The sequence below is a fragment of the Cyprinodon tularosa genome, unplaced genomic scaffold, assembly GCF_016077235.1.
Source record: "Cyprinodon tularosa strain WSP-4 unplaced genomic scaffold, ASM1607723v1 ctg74, whole genome shotgun sequence".
Taxonomy (NCBI): domain Eukaryota; kingdom Metazoa; phylum Chordata; class Actinopteri; order Cyprinodontiformes; family Cyprinodontidae; genus Cyprinodon; species Cyprinodon tularosa.
This window is the reverse complement of record NW_024039496.1, coordinates 388,604-410,686: the sequence shown is the minus strand read 5'-3', so window position 1 is coordinate 410,686 and position 22,083 is coordinate 388,604. Positions and strand designations below refer to the sequence as shown.

The following is a 22,083-nucleotide window of genomic DNA, read 5'->3' as shown; positions in this document are numbered from 1 at the left end:
CCAGTTACTGGTGGTTTTGGCACTGTGGGCAGGTGCCAGATCATGCTGGAAAATGAAATCATCATCTCCATAGAGCTTTTCAGCAGATGGAAGCATGTAGTGCTCTAAAATCTCTTGGTACACAGCTGCATTTACTCTGGACTTGATGAAACCCAGTGGACCAACACCAGCAGCTGACATGGCTCCCCAAACCATCGCCCACTGTGGGAACTTCACTCTGGATTTCAAGCAACTTGGATTTTGCGCCTCTCCAGCCTTTCTCCAGACTCTGGCGCCTTGACTACCAAATGACAAACAAAACTGCAACTGTCCAGTGCTTCTTTTCCATAGCCCAAGTCAGACGCTTCTTCCGTTGTCTTGAGTTCAGAAGTGGCGTGACCATGGGAATACGGCTATTGTAGCCCATTTCCCGGGCACGTCTGTGAACAGTGGCTTTTGATACCTGGACTCCAGCTTCAGTCCACTGTCTTTGAAGCTCCCCCACATTCTGGAAGTGGCTCTTGTTCACAATGCTGTTAACGCTGCGGTCGCCTCTCTTGGTTGTGCAGCGTTTCCTGCCACATTTCCCCCTTCCAAAACACTTTTTGTGAATGTGCTTTGAAACTGCACTCGGTGAACAGCCTACTCTTTGAGAAATGTATTTTTGTGTCTTACCCTCCTGATGGAGGGTGTCAATGATGGTCTTCTGGACAACAGTCAGATCAGCAGTCTTCCCCATACTTGTGATTTAGTTTACTGAACCAAGCTGAGTGTTTTTCAAGGTTCAGGAAACTCTTGCAGGTGTTTCGAGTTAGACGATTCAAGTGATTAGTTGAATAGCCTACTAGTATACTTTTTCACGATATTCTAATATTTTGAGATAGGATTTTTGAGTTTTCTTCAGCTGTAAACAATAAACAATCAACAATAAAAGGCTTGCGATATTTCAGTTGATTTGTAATGAATCCAGAATGTATGACATTTCATGATGTTTGATTGCATTACAGAAAATAAAGAACTTTATCACAATATTCTAATTTTCTGAGACAGTCCTGTATATCCCTCCAAAAAATCTGGATCTGGAATATTTTAAGGTTTAAAATCAAAAAGCAAATTAAAATCAATGCAAAATATAATGATTTTAACAGACGCCTTTCCTAAATGTGAAGAAAGCAGATCTGCAGTTATTTTCAGGGCTGAGCGAGTTTTCCATGCTATTACCTTTCTGCTGACGGTGTCCTTAAAACACAACATATAAAGGATTTTACAAATTATGTTGGAAACCATAGTTAAAGTAAATAAAACACAGCCATAACAAAGGATGCTGCATGTTTTATAAATGGTGAGGCCAGTGAAAGGGGATTCTAAGACAGGTTCTTGTGGAATTTGCTGGAGTTATTTTTAAATTTGATTGGAGGGGATTACGATGTAAAGCAAACTGAAGTGAATCGCAAACAAATGGCAGCTGAAAATCTGTGCCATCTGTTCTGCATTTTCGCTTAAAAGCATCCTAGTTGGTTCTTGAGGAGTTGGTCATTTGAGATAGGCTTGGAGTAGAGCCGCTTCTCCTCCACATCGAGAGGAGTCAGCTCAGACATTTTTTTCAGATTTTTTTTTTTCCCAGGAGTTGATCCAGTCTCGTCCCACCATGAGGAGGCCCGGGGATGATCCAGGACACACTGGAGGACCCGTATCTATCGACTGGCCTGGGACAGCCTCGGGCTTGGAGGTGTCTTGGGAGAGAGAATTCTGGGACACAACCCGGTCATGGACAAAGTTGAATACAACAACGACAACGTTGCATCCAGGAATGGAGTAGACGGTCCACATTGCTGAAATAATATCTCATGTTTGAATTACCTCCAACTCTTTCGATTATCTGTGTGTTAGTGCATAAGTATGTATAGCTATGTATTTGTTACCTTGTGGAGAAAGTGGCCCGTTTCAGAGAAATGCTACTATGTAGGGACCGACATTTGTGTGGACAACCTCCAACCCAAGATGAGTATCGGGTTGGAGGTTAGTTTAAGCGTAGGTATGTGTTCGTAATGGGTAAACTTCGGGTAAGGTTATGAGTTAGGCCATAGAAACAAATGTAAAAATGAATGGAAGCCCAGGCAAACCTAATTGTTTGTGCTGAACTAAGTGTGTTTATGTTGAATATTTCCACTCTATTTCTAACTATTGAGTTTGGCTGTGTTAAATAAATGCAGCAATATACTGGAATTTCAGAGAATGAAGTTGCAGCATCTAAGACATGTGTTTTGCTATAAATACAGCTTCTTTTTATTTGTAACTCACTTTTTAAGTTAAGGGGGTAGTTGGCCTAGTGATTACAGCAGTGGGCTTGTTCTCTGAGAAGTTTGCAAGTATCCAGTTCCATCCCCGCAGCCTCCACTCTAGGTTCCTAAGCAAAACCATACAATAAGGGGATTTAAAATAAAGGGACAATATAAATAAAGGGACAATAAAGGGATTTACTTTTTTCTGTTTACCATTAATTGATAACTATGCAGTACTCTTTTATTTTATTTTTCCTCTCTGAAGGGTATCTCTTTATTTCTTCTACTGTACAGCTACATTTTAAAATTAATAATCTTTTTTCACGTTTTTTATTTTGTTTGACAACTTTGCTTTTGCCAATATTACACCCAAATATCAAATGTCATGTCAAATGTCATTATGGCATAATAAATGCATTTCTATTTTCTGCTTTTCAATAGTAATTATGGTGCTGGTTAAGTGTGTGCTTGTCTTTCCTACCTAAAGTGAAGGTTATGTTGTTTAGAAAATGTTTGACACATAATGTGAAAAAGACAAACAAAAGGACAAACAAATAATATAAGAATTATAACTATCTGGGTATTACAAGTGTAATGATTCTATTAACAACGTGTAACATGGTTTGCTGATGAATGAGCATACCACCCTGAGCTACTTACCAAAAGATGGTGTTAACTTCTTGGCTTTTGCAAACCCACAGTGAACAGAGCAGGCTACAGCAGAGCTGCACACTTACATACATATGAAGACCTAATTTTAAAACATGTCCTGTGATCTAAAGAAAATAATGGAAATTTTTTGTGCATAAGGACTGCTGTAACATTTTTGAGAAAAAAATGGAGAGATTTATTATATGCCAGGAATGAACATCCAAGTTGTAAATTAAGCAGGTGGTGGCATCATGTGGCGAGGCTACCTTGCTGTATTTAGGCAAAAAAAAAAATATATAAAAACTGAAGACCTGAAAAGGTGTGTAAGGGCTAAGAGGCCAGCAAACCTGACTCAGTTATACCAGTTCTCCCAAAAGGAATTGCTTGCAATCCCCGCACCCAGGAAAAAACAAACAATCAACTGAAACCTATCTGGTTGTCTTCTGCATTTGATCAAATTGAAGTTAGGTTTCATTGTACAACACACAAATTACAGAGAAGAAAAAAGAAAATCCTATTTCCATCATAACTGAATGTGGGTTTGGGAGCTGAGAATAAAATACACTGGAAATTCAAAAGGTTCACCTCTTTATTGTTGAATTAAATCACTATTTGGCTCCAAAAGCTCCACATACAAAACCCCGTCATTAAGGTAGAAGCCAAGGCCATATCCCCCTCTCTTTTTGACCCACTTAAGTGACCTCACACATATGCTGCAGTTTTAGAGTCATATATTAAAATGTTTTATGCCATTAACAATTCACATGACAGTGTGAGTGTATTGGAATAGAAATAAAAATGGAGGCTTGAGACAAGTTTCTCTCAGGCACGAGGAGCCATAGACAAAAGAGACTGTTGCAGACCCTTTTACATACATTCATCCATACATATGGAGTTGGGGGTGGTTAAACACCTGCACACAGCAGGCCTGTCTGACACCAGTGACCCGTAGAAGGAGGAAGGAACAAAGGGGAGGGAATCCGGATAGAGCAAGAAGGAGAGGCAAGGTTTAGATTGGTTTGAGGCATAAAGGCACTGGAGTTCCAGAGGCCCTCTGCTGTTTCCAGACAGTCCCAGTGTAGAGTGCAGACTTCAGACAGCCAAATCCCTGGAGCCCCCAGGGCAGCATGGAAGCCACAGATGTTCATAGGAAGCTCAGAGTATAACGCTCAGATAGAAGGAAAGTGGGAGGTAAAGGTGCGTTAGGGGAATGAAAGGAAGAAACAGGAAGGCTCTGGAGGATAATTCATAGTTACTAATATCTGCAGAACAGGCACACGGAGAGACATCTAGATATTTACTAATCATACACCTAATGAGGTGCATGTGATTTGGATTCTAAGACAGGGATTAGTTTTGAATGAAGTGCAACATTTTGTATCAGGGTCTTCCTCAATTTTAAGGTTAATCAAGATAAACAGATGGTAAATCAATGTAAGATTCACCTCATAGAAGGGTTTAGGGTCAGCCCAGTCATGACTCTCTGCATCCTGAAGAATACAGGTGAGGCAAACCTGGATGCAGTAGCTGGTCAGCTGCTCTCTTAAGGCCTCCACTGTTTCATGGTACCTCTGGATTGGGAGCAGAGTCAGCGGTCTTAAAAAAAGAAAAAAAAAAGTAACAGTGTATGCTTTATAATGTACAAAGGACATTTGGAAAACAAGCTTATTTATTATTCAGTGATTTGGTATAATGAATAAAATCTCAAATGACAAGATGGCTTAAAAAAACAAAACAATTGTTTCATCCTATACGTTCACAGTGAGATTGATATTTTCCTAAAAATACACTGACAGAGTGATAAGGGGCCTAAAAGGCTAAAGACAGAGAAACACTCATGATGAAATATGGCAGAGGGCAACAGAGAGGACTTTGGAGGGAATCTATAGAGACCACAAGAGACATGAGACACTACAGAAGCTCCCACACAGTTTAAAGAGTCATTGCCAACCAGCGCTAACTAAGCATGCTTACAGGTACAAGTAGGCTTAACATTTTCTTTATGACTTTCAATTTAGTAGGGTTTTTGTTTAAGATGACTTCTCTGGTGCCATTATAGAGCTCTTTAGTTGGATGACATGAACTGTAAACCTGTGCTGTAAGCTGAGCTACATTTTGCAGAAAAGAGACGCAATATTTTCTCACAAAGAAGAGAGCTTGTTCACTACTGTATTTGGGTTTGAAAACTCAAGTCATTCTCTCATTTGTTTAAACTTTATAGAATTCAGAGTTTGATGTGTGAAACATCAAAATGTACCTATTATTTTAAGATTTTTTCCTGGAGCTGTTTCTATGGTCACCATGTGGGAGCCCTCTGCAGGCTGGGACTGACATTCCCTGTTGCAGGTGATGCAGAGTCAAGTGCTATAATAATATTTGAACTCTGTACCTTATGACACTTATTAGAGTTGCTTATCAATGCAGTGTCAATTATTGAAGTAGCATCAAAGATTTTTGTCTTTGACCTATGACAGGTGACCTTTTCTTCAGCTAACAGAATCGTGAATTACTAAAAGGGAAAACTAGACTTACAGTGGGTACGGTAAGTATTCACACCCCGTTACATTTTTCACTCTTTGTTTCAATGCAGCCATTTGCTAAAATCAGTAAAGTTAATTTTATTTCTCCTTGATGTACGCTAGGCAGCCCAATCTTGACAGAAAAAAACAGAAATGTAGAAATGTATGCGAATTAAGAAATAAAAACTGAAAAATCAAATAGTGATAAGTATTCAGACCCTTTGCTGTGACACTCAAGTTTTACTCACATGCTGTCCATTTCTTATGATCCTCCTTGAGATGGTCCTGCTCCATCATTGGAGTCCAGCTGTGGTCAATTAAACTGATTGGACCTGATTAGGAAAGGCACACACCTGTCTATATAAGACCTTAAAGCTCACAGTTTATGTCAGAGCAAACGAGAATCATGAACTGCCCAAAGAGCTCAGAGACACAATTGTGTCAATGCACAGATCTGGACAAGCTTACAATAGAATTTCTGCAGCATTCAAGGTTCCTAAGAGCACAGTGGCCTCTATAATCCTTAAATGGAAGAAGTTTGGGATGACCTGAACTCTTCCTAGGCCTGGTCGTTCAGTCAAACTGAGCAATCGTGGGAAAAGAGCCTTGGTGAGAGAGGTAAAGAAGGGATTTAAAGGGGTCTGAATACTTTCCATACCTTCTGTATAAGATAGAATTAACATGTAGTCCAAATTAGCAGACTTTTAAAATTGCAGACTCTACACACAAAAAAACATGAATAAAAATATATATTGGCACGATCATTTTCATAAGGGTTGGACAATCACAAGACTTAATATGGTACATTTTAAGCTCCTTTCTGAAAGATTCTGGTCAGATGTTTCAAAAATATTCCAATTTGGAGACTTTCTATTTATAGGGATAAATGGGAACTACATGCAAATCTGGAGTGATTTAAATAAAATATATATTAAAAATAAACATTTTTGCTTTATAATTAGCAGACATTGATAGGGTTTTTTTAGGGTTTATATTAATAAAAAACATCTGATATTTATCTAATGCTGTAAACAAAAATGTTTCACTCTTTTGAATCCACATGTACGATCGTGTGTCTTTAATACTCTTGTGCTCTGGAAAGAATTTGCAGGGTTTTGGAAACGACCTGCAATATAATAGAGAAAGGCATAGTGCATATGGCGGATGTGGCCTAAATACCCCAGCAGCAAGCAATATGCTTTGTACATGTAATTGATAAATAACATAGATGTTGTGAGTGTATTTAAGTGAAATGTGAAAATTTAAAGCTGTGAAGGAAAAACTCAGCAGTAATTTAAATTTAAAGCTAATTCCCATTTATTTTAAGAAATTCCCATTGATTCATAGCGAATGCATCTTTCTGGAATCTTGCAATGAGAAGTAATGAGACAAACCATAGCAGTTTATTTCTAACTGTTAATAGACTCTTATGAGCACCCCTGCTTCTTACATTCTAGCTGAAGCTGTACTGGAATCCTTCAGCTTGACATTGTAATGCTCCAGACGCTGTTGCACATAAATGCAGGAAGCAAGCAGAGCAGGCAAGTTCTTCAGGGGTGCAGAGGACGGTACCTCCAGGGCCCTCTCCTGCAAACGTCCCAGCATGGCAAACGCTGCTCTGCTACATGCTTCCACAAAGCTTGATCGCACCCCCAGGAGAGAGGTGTCCCTGCAGGCTACTGCCAGTGGCAGTAAGGCATCGAGCTCAGTCAGAATTGCTCCACAGAACTTTGGAGATAAAAAAGAAAAAGAAGAGACAAAATCAAAACCTTAAGTAACATTCTATAGAACGGAGGGAAAAAAAAAACAAAAAAAAATCTGCAATACCATTTATTATATGGCAAAGAAAGAAAAACTTTACTGGGGTAATTTGAATCCTTAATAGGTTTGGGACTAAGATTACTTAAAATGTAGATTTTTCTTCAGCAAAACACTGAACACTGCAAATGCAGAATGCAGCATTTTAAAGACATAAAAATAAATCAGTATGTCAATCTTACTCCAAAAGGAAACGGATCACGGATCACGGATGACAAAAATACCTATTATAGTTACAGGTTATCCCCCATGGATTATTTTAAAAACACTTCTTGTGAAATCAACAATTTTCCTTCACTGGTTTGAAGCTAGGCTGATTTCAATCTTCACAATACGCAAATTTGTAACCTTTAAAGGGCTAAAATAGTTTAACTCTCAATTCTAGTGTTTCTATCCACATGGATGAGCCAATGTGCATAAATTATGCTGTATTTTTCTTATTTCAGCAAAGGTATTTACCAAACACTTGTACATGGCATTTGTTTATCTTCATCCACAGATCAATCTGTCTGTCAGGGTCTGTCTGTCTGTCTGGTGTCTGTTAGTTTACCTGCACAGAATACACGTCGCAATAACAGCAGAGAGTTTTATGAGCTCATTTTATTTCTATCTAGCCACAAAAACGTGGTGCTTGAGCAGAGGTAAGGTCAACTGAGAAATCCTGTAAAAGGGATACTGTTAAATCCTTGGAAAAAAAATAAATTACAGAATAAATCAATCACTCAACTAGTAGCAGCATGCATTGCTTTCTCCCTCAGCTACAGTGCCTTGACTTATTCCAGGAAATAGCTGCAGCTTGGCATGCTGCCATATCAGAAGCACAGAATATATGAATACTTTGCAACCTCTCAGTCTTTTCAATGAAATTTCAGAAGAATCTCTTTTACAGAAAACACGACACGTTTAGAAATACTCAGCAAAAACAAAAATGTTAATCGAAGTACTGGAATCCAATAAGGGCTACTCCGGCAAGATGAAACCAACGCTAACTGTTCAAATGCTTGTTAGGGTCTGTTTGGGCTCTCAGCAGGTTGAAGGAAACACAGACACCTGAGGTGAAAGAACAGAAGGTGCAGAGGTGCACAAATTGGAGATAATTAAAGTATATCAGCAGATTAAATAGGGAAGTTATTTTTGTATCAATTTGTCTGATAATAAAGCAACTGTACATTCAACATAAAAACTGTCAGTTTTATTGCCAAAGAATATTATCACAGCTTGTTTATTAACATTAAGGTGAGTCTACAAGGAAACGTTGAGCACTGAGGTGTGAAAATATGAATAAGAAAACTGCAAGATATTGATCCAGAATAATTTCTTCTCCAAGCATTGCCTTTTTATGTATCTTCTAGTTCTAGTTTATTGGATGCAAATGCATGCAAGTATAACCTTTGGGCTGGAAGGCTCTCATCTTTGAAGCGTTGACCTACAAATAAATATGTTGTACAGGTCCTGAGCACGGACAAATTCTGACACTGGCTAGGAATCAGGAGACACTACTACACACAATGCAGAAGGATTTAGGAGGACAAAGGTGAAATGTGTGAAAGTGTAGATGTGTGTTTTTGGTAGCAGAGGAACGTAAGTCAGAGAAACTTTAAAGAAGTTTTAGGCTGCGCTTCCTGTTTTGAAACAGGGAAGATGAAGGGAGGCTAAACCAGTAGTTGGGGTAAGCATGTGGCTGTATAGCCCCAAACACTAGAGATTTTTGGTGGTGTTACTTCTTAAGCCCAGTTTCACATCAATCTCCTGTGTCTGTTACACCCCTTCTTACCTTTCCCAGGCCCTCTCTTCTCATCCTTTCCTCCTTGTATCACTCCTGTATCCTTGCTAATGCTATAGCCCCTTCCCCTTTTGTGATATGCCCTTCTATCATTAGTACACCCTCAGTTTCCCCACACATCATCTAACCCCATAATATCAACCAATTCTTGGTTTTTCCCTGTCTTCCTTTTGTTCCTGGAATCCTCCCCTCCAGTAATACTGATCACTTCTCCCCAGGCCCTTTCTGATCCAGGGCGTCGTCTGTGTCAGGCCCAAACTATTGGAGCTTTCTATTATAGTGGGAGCTTTCTACGGGAGCTACAAAAAGCATTAATCTATCTAGTTCTGGCTGCTGTGTGTAAACCCGTATTGTTCAGTCAGATAGCATTAAAGAAGGATGAAGGGAACAGAGCCTCCTCAGAGAGGCTTTATCCTGAGGTTACTTGTGCACAGCATTAAGTCTTAACCTAGACCTTGGTGCGATTTTCTGTTGAGCAAATCTGACAAGCAAAAACTAGATTTTGTAGAGACAGCCTGATTTAACCAATTACTTGCAAGAAAAATTATCTATAGTCATTTTCTATGAATGGGAGAGGAGACCTCAAATAACCGAACCATGTTCTTACAGAAAAAAAATGCAAAGATCAATATGTTTTTAGATGTATGAAATATGTAATATTAGCTAATTCGAATAATTTATAATTCAGTTTTATATATAAACCAACAGAGTAGATTAAAATGGAAAAACAAAAGGATGAGCAGCACAAAAAAAGTTCTATAAATCAAAAAATACATTTCAATTGCTCCAGCAGAAAGTAATGAAACGTGCAAAAGAATGGTTTTATTAGAAATAAAAAATGTGTAACACCTCTGGAAGAATACCTTTGCTATCATTTTAGGAGAGTCTCTTTCTGAGACTTTGTAGAAGAAGTCTTTTTTTAAATGTTCGTTGCTAACGGAGAAGTCATTGATGAGGCTTAGCTTGATTGAGGTGTGTCCTGAAGAATGTAAGGCCTCTTCTTGTTGAAGATTTTTGGCACAGATGTCGTCCAACACCACTTTAACACAATGCTCCATGTGTGGGACCAGCCTAGTAAAAGCTGACCTCCAGTCAAACTCCAAAGTCTGTGTCTGAAAAGCAGGAAACAAGCCAACAGGAAGCGAAATAATAAAATAGTTGGAATGTAGGAGAAATCTGAAGTGACAAACACATGCAAAAGTCTGACCTCTGCAGTAGGAAGTTTGCCTGAAGTGGGTTTCCTTCCATCTGCAGGTGAACATGAATCCTCATTAGGCTTTTTCAAAATACCTGAATCAAAAAAAGTTAATAAAATAAAGTATTTCACATAAAATACACCTTTCTTTTATCAAGCCATTGAATTATATCTGTGAAGCTTTCTAAACCTCCAATATGAGGAATATCCTCATAATTCTCTTGAAAAGGTTCATTATACTTCTTGGACTAAAGATTTGGTGACTTTACAGCCACATGTATTGTTTATTCTCTTTAATCTGTCTTTTACCTGTGAACTTTGGTTTATTCTACAGTATACTGTAAAACAGAGATTACCAAAAATTTCAGATTCTGAAACGTAAAATTGTACCAGAATCAACTCATGAACCAAACTATTGGTTAAATATACTAACATTTAAAAATATAAATTAACAATTGTTTTATAATAAAACATACAGAACCATCATCCAAAGTAGTCCCCCCCCCCCCCCCCCCCCCCCCCCCCATTTTGCAGTAGGATTTTAAATTTTAGCTTTTATATTTTAAGCCAGGGTTTGGGAACAAATAAGAAACAATAAAGATTGTGACAGACACCTGATTAATATTAATAGAAAACAAATGTAATTCAATTTTCAACAATTTCACTGAGTGTAGATCCCTAACCAGGTGGTATTCTGGGGGAATATAGGAAAATATATAGGAAAATATTTATATCTCAACATCTCAGACTCAAAATAAGCAAGGTTTGCAGTAGGGCTGACCTGTTTCTAAAGGTTAAAAATGATGTTGGAAGTGTTAATTCAACAATTTTAAAGCATCATCAATCTTGTTCTACACCAGCTCGAGTTAAAATAACGCTTTTAAAGGGTTAACAGTTAGCACTGTGAAAGAGGTGGAAAATGCCCAATAGTATTGATTCAATACTTATTGAGGTTGAATTTAGCTTAGTGTGTCAAAAGTTAACACCACACACTAATGTCAATACTTATCAAGATTTAGGGATAAAAACAGCTGAGTATCATCAACATAGCAGTGGTAATTAAACCTGTCCTATTTGACACATTGTAGCCACAGCTTCCCTGGGGCATACTGTAACAATCATGGCTGCTTGAAAACAGACGCTATGGTTCCTCAGAACACCATAAACACTTCACCAATACCAGATAAGCTGAGTTCACAGATTGGCATTCTGGGGGGCATTCTGCTATTTGTTTATTTTAAAAGCAATTCTTAACAGAATTGTTTGAATTCAACTCTTTGAATTAACACCAACTTTTTGGAGGAACTAACTCTTGAAAAGTTTAATGTGACTAATGAGTTGAATTAACACCTTACTTTGAACATACAACATCAACACTGACCATTTTACATAAATTTGACTTAACTTTATATGGCTAGGGTTACAGTGTTAATTTGGGCTTTTTTTCTTCCTTGGTCTTATTTCAAATACCTAAAAAAAAGACTAATAAATAATTATCTATATTGACTGATAGGAAAGAAGTATTGTAATACATTGTAAGCCATATCACACAGCCCTGATTTAAACTCTTATATATAAATGTAATCTTTTATTTTTTATTTTTCATGTCACTCCCTTGTCTTAGTTTGCACATTAGGTTACTTCTAAACACAGTTAGTTTCAAGGTTACTTCTAAACACAGTTAGTGTTAATAGCTCTTAGTGGGAATCAATGTTACAATTGCAAAATACTAGTCCATGCTACATTTTTCAGGTATCTCCAAAACTACCCGATAAATAGAAAATATAATTTTATGCCTTTTAAAACTGCAGTTACTTTTCAAAGAAAAAATGATGAAGTTCCAAAGGTGTGAAGACCTTCAGAGGGACGCTATTGTTCTCCAGAGAGAGTATCACCCAAATGGATTCTTACAATTTTTTTCAACCACTTATTGTTGGGAAACTATATAAAACATTGGTGCCAATCCTTTACTTTTTTATTGATCATCTTTGTAAAGCCTTAAGTTGCTGTTGGGCGTGTGGTTATACTGGATTTCTAAAGCAACAGGTGCAAGAGAAAGAATAAATGTGACTGACAACCCCAGGGCAATGCTCCCTGGTTGCTATGTATTTATATTTACAGCCATAACATTCAGAAAGCACATTGAGTTGAGCCCTACTGGTAAAAAAGTGGATTCATTTTACAAACTCTTATCCAGCTTTACTCATTCAAAATTGTGGGATTTATTACAGAAGCCAAAGATATACTGCTGTTGATGTGAAACATTGAATGTTAAGCTGTGAATTTCAGTTTCAGGGGTTCTTAGTGATAAATAAATGTGAAGCCAGCTAGTGGCTACCTGAGAAACTGCCTATTTTAGCTCCACTAAGCTGACTTTTTTTTTTTTTCTGTTTGCCCTGAAGGCTGCTCTACTGAGTTTATGACTACCTTTGCCTTAGAGGAAGCTTATAGAAATGTCTTTAGAAGTTCAAATCTGAATTTGGATAGGATTTAACCCCAAATCGCTGCAACAAAGGAAAGGGTAATTCCATGAGAGCTGATTGTGTGGATTTGTATAAAGATGGTAGCTTGTAGAGGAGCTGCGGTGAATAAAAGTGAATAAGATGCTGATTTGGGTTTCAATTAAAAAGCATGAACATCAAGGCCATAGTTTCTTAATCAGAAAGCGAAGTGTAAGACCCCAGGCGAGGCAATTTAGCCGAACAAGAAGGCATGCAGTAGAAAAAGAAGGAAGCGGCAGGCACATCACTTTTTGACCTTTAAGCTCATCTGATGAATTTCTGGTAATTAAGCTGTTTGATTGCCTGGAATTAATGATTTGGATAACTGCCCTTTAAAGGCTGTTTACCTCTCTGTAAATTGAGCCTTTCCGCAAGTCTTGTTTTTGTAAATGTAACCTTTATGGAAATTACTCTACGCACCAAAAACTTTCATTTAACATCTCTGCAGTGGTGGTTCAAAGGGGAAAGAGGAAGAAGCTACTAAAGGCTCATGTAAGACCTTAGATAATACCAAACTAATAAATGCTTCTTTTTCAAACTTTAGGGTAGAAATAGCAAAGAACCATTTGTGTGTGTGTCTAGGGGTGGGGTGGGGGGTGTGGTATGCATAAGTCAATGTGTGTACTTGCATGCATACCATTAGTTTTTTGCATCTTTTTTTACCAAAATATTTCAAATCCTTTCACAAATCGATATTGGATTAAAGGAAGTTCTAATACAAAGATATGGTTCTCTCTCAACCCATTTATTGTCATTTTGACTGCATGTTTAGGCCCATCCTCCCGTTGGCATGGGAAACACCAGCTCTTAGTCAAGACTTTTGCAGGCTCTAACAGCTTTTACCCTATATTTAAGGCCATTTATCTTCTGATCATTCATGACTAGCTTCCCTGTCCCTGAAGGAAAATAACCCCGCAACATGATGCTGCCACCACCGTGTTTCCCCTCTGGGTTGGCATTTCAAGGGTGTTACACACTGACTATGTGTATTACTTATTTGATTGATGAAGGCATTTGATTGTGATGCATTATATTTAAGGCTATCAGGATAAAGAGGGCCAAATATGAATGCTTGACTCAGTGTTAAAATGTTACTCAGGTCATCCGGATCCAGCCTTTTATCAGTTCACAGAGTCAGAACCAGACATGGAGGGGCTGCGTTCAGCTTCTATGCTCCACATGTCTGAAACAAACTCCCAGAAAGTCTCAGATTAGCTGAAACACTTAGTTTATTTAAATCCAGGCTGAAGACCCACCTGTTCTCAGCTACATTTACAGTACGTAGATTCTATTCAAAAGCTAAAATTCGCACGTCTCTGTATTCTCTCTTTTTAATCTTAAATGTTTTTAATTTTGAATCACGCTTTTAATTGTTTTTAATTGTTTTCTCTCCCTTTTGCTTATAATGTTTTATGTAAAGCACTTTGAATTGTTCTGTACATGAAATGTGCTATACAAATAAACTTGCCTTGCCTTGCCTTGCCTACTAGTACAGAACTTTGGAAACATTCATTACTAATAATAATTGAACTTTAATGATATCACACTGGAGAAATTCACCTCTGCGTTTAACCAAACCTTTGGGGATGGGTTAAATGTGCGGCGCCCTGGGAGCAGTGTGGGGTCTTGCTCTGGGACCCACAGTGGAGTCTGTGGGAATCAAACCGGGTACTTGCAACCTTCTCAGAGCAAAAGCGCACTGCTTTAACCACTAGGCTATCACGTCCCCACCGCAGTTCACATTCACAATACTCGACAATTTTTGCCGGTCTATTATGTGACATCAAGTAAAATACATTTAGATTTAAAGCTGCTATGTGACAAAAGGTATAAAAAGTTCAAGAGTGATAAATTCTACAACTTAGTTGCACCTTTTACAGTAGGAGAGTCTCCAGTGCAGTTTATGAAGATGATGTCAGCGACCAGCTCCCTCACTTCTCTCTCAAAGCCTAGCAGGACTGAAGCCAGCTGGGTTAATGCCCTCAGCTGGTGGGAGGTCAAGCTGAAGCTCCTGCTTTTCATGGGAAGCTCCATCGGCGCTGGAAAGGGAATGAAAAGAAATGAGATTGCAGATGTGCTGCAGACATAGAAATGCAGTTTCATTTTCACAAAGGAAAAAAACATTTTCATACGAATTTGTTTTCCACACAATGTCCTTTGCCAACAGGCACTCGTAAAAAAACACCCCCCACCAGAATTCTCAGCGCATGTGACACAGCTTCTAAATATCGACCCATTCATGTTTTCTCCATACACACTGTAAACAAAGCATGCAGAAAGGAAATTATGCAAAACTTTGCTCCCTGAGAAGTCACACTCGCACAACCTTCCTTCCTAACACAAAACTTTTTTTTCCTTCTCCTAACCCGCCGATGACCCCCTCGGCAAATATGGATTTCCCATTTTGGAGGCTGCCAAAGCCATCACCCGGGGGATGTTCCGCATTAAGCCGGAGAATGGGCGGCTGGGAGATGTGTTGCCATACGCTGAGACACATGCACAAATACTTTTGTGAGTCCGCCTAAATGAGCTCCGCAACTGCAAAGGCATTTGGGAAAGGATGAGCTCAGTATTAGCCTTGACTCTGAAAGCATAGAGTTGATTGAGCGCTGAGATGGAAAGAAGAGGGGAGGGGGGGGGGTTACTTTTTTCCAATAACGGTGACATTATTGCCTTTGGATCTTAATGTAATTTTGCTGTATTGTTAAACAAAACCTGACAATATGACAGCAACATTCTCCCCAAGGATGTCTGGGTTAATCATGCATGAGGTTTTATTCAGTGTTGTGTCTGGGAACTTGTGTATGTTTTTTATGAGTATTAATGAGTGTGAGTCAGTGAGTTATGTGTGTTTATTTCTTGGGACTTGCACAAATGCATGTTTATGTGCATGTGACTTGGGTCAATGTGCAACACTTGATTTGTAGATGAGATTTGCACGTGTCAGTCTTGTGGGGAAATTGTGCACATTGCAACCAGCCTTTCTGGTCATCATTAAATGGATTCTAACCAAAAGATTGTTAATGAATGTATCAAGATGTAGTTGAGTGCAAGTACGCACAGATGCATGCACGAAAGTGCAGGTGCATGGCTGTGTAATTATATGGGGTGTGTTTGGATGTGTGTGCTTGTATTTGTGTTTGCATGTAATTAAGCTCCACGGGCCTCCAGTTTCTCTGTAATGGGTTCCAGTGGGAGTCTGGGCTAGAGAGACTACCTCCTGCTGCATGTGTGCATGCGTGACCTGGTTGACACCCGGGTGCCAGCCTCGTTCCAAGACTCACGCTTTGCACATACGCACCACCAAGCCTGTCTATTTCTGAAGTCGCCGTCACATCAACAGCTTCTGATGCTCAACGCAGGGGAAAAGTGAAACTGCAGAAGATTCAAGGGAAAACTTATCAACCCGACAGAAGGGGACACATTTGGGAGATACAGCCGGTGGATTCTGTAAAAGCTATCTCTACAGCCCTCTTGCCCCCAATCTCCACCTTTTCCGGGGGTGTTCATCTGAGCACAGCAACTATTACCTTGCACTTCATCTGGAGCATCACCTTTTCCTGGCCTCCCTCTTCTCTCACCATCCATTCTATTCATTCCATCAACCTGTGACCCTACGACAGTTTCACTTCTTCACTAAGTCAATTCTAAATAGTGGCACATGACCTTGGTGTTTAGCAGTGCTGGTCATTGTCTTTCATTGAGGCTCTTTCCAAACAAGCTATATAGGTATTTATAGTCGCCTCCCTAGCCAAATAGGCCTATAGCCATAGAAGTGTAGTACATAGCCATCTAAACCCTATTATACCTTTGTCACAACAGTGAGACCAAATGGAAGCTCCCATAGTCACTTGATGGAGAGGGTGTGCTTAAAAGCACCCAGGTGTGTCATACAGCAAAGTACATCACACGTTTCAGAGCAGAACGAGGAGGGGGCACTGGGAGGGGGAAGAGTTCAACTGAAGGTCAATGGACTGAGAATCAATAAGGGAGGAGCTGTTACCAAGAGCGGGGCAAAAAATCTGTTTATACAAGAGATCTTCTAAACATTATACATTAAAGATATTACAACATTATAGAGGGATACAGAATGAAATACAGAGGGCTGTGTTGCTGTGATTGCTAAGAAATAATAAGACACAGACAACATAAGGAATTGTCTCAATGTGGGTGTTGCATGGAACAATCAACAAATAGCTAATGGATGAAAAGAAATAAGCTTTAAAGGTGGCCAAGTATAAATTTTAGTTTGCACATTTTAATAATAGCAACAGCATTAAATAAAATAAAATTGCCTGTACTTTTGGCAAGCAATCTGTCATTTTTCCTGTCCTGTGGGTTCCACCAGCAAGACAACCACGCAGGAAATCGAGAGAAAAGGGAAAGGAGGAGATCCAGGTGAGAAGAAAAAAGAAAAAGAAAGGGGGTGGTGGTGGCGGCGGTGGTGGTTAGGGATGAAAACATGGGGAAGCGAAGGAGGGGCGGGATAAGGGAATTCCCTTAGCAGTTGTTATTGATTCCGGTGTTTACGGGCGAATAGTTTAGTGCCGTTTACAAAACAGAACAGATGCAGCCAGTGAGCAAAAAGGTAAACAATTGCTGTGTGGCGGGCTGCCAAATCCCCAGTCTGATGTATTAAACTCACGGTGAAGAGCATTTCCCCTTTGGCTGCACTTATTGCCACTTCATTTCCTCTTTGCTTGCATACACACACTCTCTCCTCCTTGCTATCGCTCCTCTTCTCCGCATCGTTCTTTCTTTCTTTCGCATGCTGGTTTAAAGGAGGAATAAAATACAAAAGGAACAAGTATGTTGGATGCTTTTTGCCGTCTGGCTATTTTTCTGTTGTATTCCGACCCAGGAGGCCTGGTACTTCCTAACAGAGCGATTAGTAGGGGGAATTGCATGTGTCTGACATGGCCGAAAACCAATTATTAGACACTTTCTAGCAAATCATGCCCAACTCTTTGGGGAATGAGCAATCATGCAATAATTTAGCCAGTGATTTAATTTCTCTCCAGCTTGACTTGTCTCACACTCTCATCCACTGGCCCTCATTTTACCCCTTTCTTCTGGTATTTTTTTCCTCAGCAGCATAAATGTGAACATCTAAAGGGTTGTTTTCATCTTCCCGTGTAATTGTCCCAACCGGACAACAATATTTTGTCATGATGTGATAACTTGATAAGATTTTTCACCATCAGGCACAACTTCCTCAGCAAATGATGTCAGCAAATTAGCACCATTTTCATTACCTGTGGCAATAGATCACAGTGCTGTACATATAGCAGAAAATCTGTCAGTGTAATTTCTTAATCTGAACACTCCTTATGTGTAAATCAATATCTGATCATTATCATAAATTAGATTGATCAAATTATATTGCACAGAGAACTTGGGACATTTTGAATAGTCATTATGAACAGTATTTAAATTGAATTCAACACCTTCTGTGTTCAAACAAAAGGAATAAAGGCAGCCACTATGTGCTAGCTCTCTGCTATAACTATAAATACTTATAATTATCTTAATATTTTAAGTGATGGTCCATTTACAATTGTCCTGTTGTCAAAGAAACTTTAACAGATTGACAATTGTTTTGGTTCTAATCGTAAGAGCATCTGTCCCTTTCACACTAATGATTGAAATTAAGCCCTGATCTGCTATGCTCTACATACTCGCCTACTCTTCTATCAAATGCCACTGTTTGATATTTTTACTTAAACTTTGCTTTGAAGCATTAAAATCCTTTAAAGGGTTTTGAAGTGAAAAAAATATTACATATGGTTTAATTGTCTTTTTAAGAATCAGAAACATGTGGCATGCGTTTGCTTAAGCAAACTAAATTATTGCTGTTTTTCTTTATGAAAGCCTTTTTTATGTCATTATTCCACAAAGGAATTCTACATGAAGGAAATAATAAAAGCAAATCATTAGTTAATGATGGGGTGCTTTATCCACTGTGCCTGCTCTTTGGTGGTCAGTTGGTGGTAAGTCAGCCACTCAGTCTGAGGCAGCTGTGGCTTCAATGTAGCATCCTACCATCAACATGTTTGTGTCGTGTAAATCATTTTTGCACTACTACAGGCCAATTACATTTAATCAAATACATGATTTCCTGTCTTGCTTTGTCCTTGTTTGGAGTGTCTTTGGTCTTTGTGTGATTTTTTTTGTTCACTATTGTTTCTTAAGAGGCCTTCACAGGACAGTTCTATTTATCAATTATACAAAGGTGGACTTCAGTAATTAAGTAACTTCTGGATGCAATCAGTTTGCACTTATTTGTTTAGAAATCTTAGAATACCAGCTAAAAGTAAATGCATGTTACATTTTAAGATTTTTTTTTAATGTTTAAAAAGGATTAAATAAATACAGTTATGCTGGTCTACAACAGTATTGACTAGAATTAATAGAAGCTTATGATTGTATGATCCGATGGCATGGACATTTATTTAGGTAGGGGTATCTGTTTTAAATTGTGCAGAACAAGAAAATACATCACACTTTCCACGTATGCATTTCAAAATCTGTGAATCCTTTTTCTTCTGCATTGTGATCATGCACTGCTTTGTGTTGGTGTGCTGCTCAAATGTCAGTAAAATATCCTGAGGTATGTAGATGTGATGTGACTAAATGTGCACAATATTCAAGGGGCAGTGTATTGGCAAACTTATTGGGATTCAAAGACTGGCAGTTGCAAAATTTAAGAAAACATTTCATGAACTTGCACTTGAACACCCAGTTTTTGAGTGTTAAAACTACTTTCCTTGTAATATTTTTACCTCCTGCCCATTAGAATAGGGGGCTTCTAATGAGCCTTGTTCTGTTAGAAAAGCCACCCGTTAAAGGTAGTTGTTCCACCTCACTGTCATCCTGTACTTTGTCATTACGAGGTGGGTATTAAAGTGCAGATTTGATTAAATCTGCCGATTTATTTGTTTAAAATCTTTTTACAAATGAATGTTTACGGGATTGAATCAAACTGGACTAAGGGGATACTAAAGGATTGGTATAAACTGGAAGTGTTTTGGTTTGTAAGGTCTCTGGGGATTAAATTTGTTTTGATAAGCAAGCTGTGTTGTCATAGCAGTCTCCAGAACTTCTGCGTGCTTCAGGAATTCTCTGTGTTTTCCGGCTATAGCTGCTTCCCAGGGTTTTATTCTCACAGGGTGACGTGCAGGGTCATGTGGGTGCTTGGAGCTATGTCTGCATACGCTTCAGTTTGTCTGTGGGTGGAAGAAGGCCTCCAAGATGCTCCAGACCTCCTGCTAGGCCCAGACAGTTAGGGTCCTCTTCGTCAGTTGCAGCCCACTGCTCACTCAGACAGCCTTATTATGTGAGGACCCCCGCTGTGATTACTCAACATACACTGGAGCGCATGCACGCACATGTAATCACACACAACCACCCAAACGCTTGTCTCTTGCGCTTCTGTCCTCGGGTGCTGTCCAACTGGGCCACAGCAGGGGCAACCTGGCCTTCACAGAGGGAGAGAGTGGCAATATTTGACATCTCAATTAAACTGCTTGGCCAAGATAGAAGTGTAGGTAGTGTTTCTTTTACTGGCAGTAAGGCACCTCTGCTTTAAATTTGTTTTCCTATTACTCAGGGTATGTGCTTTGTTTTCACCTCTTGTCACACTGAATTAATATTTCTCTGGCCTTTTTTGCATACTTCAGCTGAGTAGCTGGGATGAAGAGCATGGCAGAATGCATTGTAATGATAGCAGCATTTCATTAAATCCCACTTGTTTAGTGCCCTTGTTCACATTATTGTTTTCAACCCCTCAGCAAATCACGCTGACTCTTCATCACAGACACGCAGCCTCCTCTCAATAAGCCATCCAGTTTTTTTCTTTTTGTCGGCTCTTTCTCAATAGAAGGTGCCAAGAAAATGTTCATATCCTTGAGCTGCTCAAGAGCGATACACAAAAGCCATTGTGGCCACTCAGAAAATATGGGCAAAAAAAAAAGCAAATAAATGAAACACATTATACACATTCTCGAGGCCCGCAAAACGTAATCTTGTTCCGTGATTTCACTGGAGGCATGATTTAGAGAAAATGACTGCTGACAAAGACATGCATATGAACAAAGGCACGGATAAATGACACAGCTTTTCTCTTTGTGACTAGTAAACACAGGGTTTTTTTTTTGTGGAAACTTTTTCTTCTAAACAAGAACTCCTAATAATTTGAAAATGCAGCAAGAAAGCTGCATTGGGGAGAAAAAAAAAACAAAAAAAAACACCTTTCATAGGCATCACACAAACAGCTACACAGTGACACACACACACAAACACCCCCAGACCATAATTATGTGGCTGTATGCGGGTGCACGTCCTTGCCTGACAGTGTGTATAAACTCAGGCAGAGATATGATCTAGTGAGGAGCTGCTCTTATTAAATATTAACAAACGCCATTCCCAAGTAGCCTCAATCCCCATAAGCACCTCCAATGCCAGTCGGTGCCTCAGCCGAGCTATCTCGCGTCACTACAGAACCTCTCTCCCTGTTGAATAGGCTGTGGTGCTGTCTCTGAGAAAGAGTTCAAAGAGTCTGAAAGGGCGAGGAGGTGGGAGGGAGCGCAGCGGTGGAGAAAGCACTTGCAATACATGTTCTGAGTTCCTTTTTCTTGTTTTTTTATCTATATGAAGCGGTTGCCAACGTCATGTGGGGAAATTAGTGTAGCTGGAATTTAAATCAGTGGTATCAAAATATGGTACAGCAGAATTTCTCGACTTCGGCTTTAACCCCGTGGTCGATTGTTTGGGAGGGCGGGGGGGAAAGAATGGATGCAGAGAAGCTGATGTGAGAGCTTTTGAAGTCTCACAAAAACAGGGATCTGCTAGGCATACACATGTAAATTACTAATACCATATGGAAATCTAATGGTGCATTTTCAAAAGGGAGGTATTAAATGAGGCTTGATCACACAATTTTCAATTTAAGTCAGCAATTAGTAGGCACGCACACAAATACACCCATGCACACGCAAACTGGCATCGGAAACTCGAAGAAAGTCAAACCCAGCAGTGCATTCCTATACTGGATCAAAGTGAGAAGTAATTGATTTTTTTTTACCCGTTAAAACAAATTATTAACATTCGGCAGCACTTTTTCTACCTATCTACCTACTTAACCTTATACACTTTAAATCATTAATGAAATTGCTCACATTTTAATTAGGAGCGGTTTATGGTAAAAACATTAACAAAGTTGGAGAAAACTGTGGGGCTACACGGTTAAGGCTTTGTTAAGCATCATGTCTTCCACTGATAAGTGGTCCTGGGTTTTACAGCACGGAATAAGCGTTCATGCCTCTGAATACCTTAGTTTTCTTCCTACAATCAATAA

The 22,083-nt window shown here is 39.1% G+C and overlaps 1 protein-coding gene across 2 annotated transcripts in view; it reads right to left on the bottom strand.

Annotated features, from left to right (window-relative positions):
* The window catches only part of kiaa0825 (KIAA0825 ortholog), a 168,425-nt gene that overhangs the window by 123,142 nt on the left and 23,200 nt on the right, over positions 1 to 22,083 (bottom strand). For both annotated transcript variants that reach the window (XM_038269873.1, XM_038269874.1), the window contains exons 7-11: positions 14,600 to 14,767; positions 10,240 to 10,280; positions 9,896 to 10,144; positions 6,882 to 7,159; positions 4,358 to 4,508 (exon numbers count right to left, since the gene is read on the bottom strand). In XM_038269873.1, coding sequence (XP_038125801.1) covers positions 4,358 to 4,508; positions 6,882 to 7,159; positions 9,896 to 10,144; positions 10,240 to 10,280; positions 14,600 to 14,767 — 887 coding nt within the window. The remainder of the gene's footprint in view (positions 1 to 4,357; positions 4,509 to 6,881; positions 7,160 to 9,895; positions 10,145 to 10,239; positions 10,281 to 14,599; positions 14,768 to 22,083) is intronic.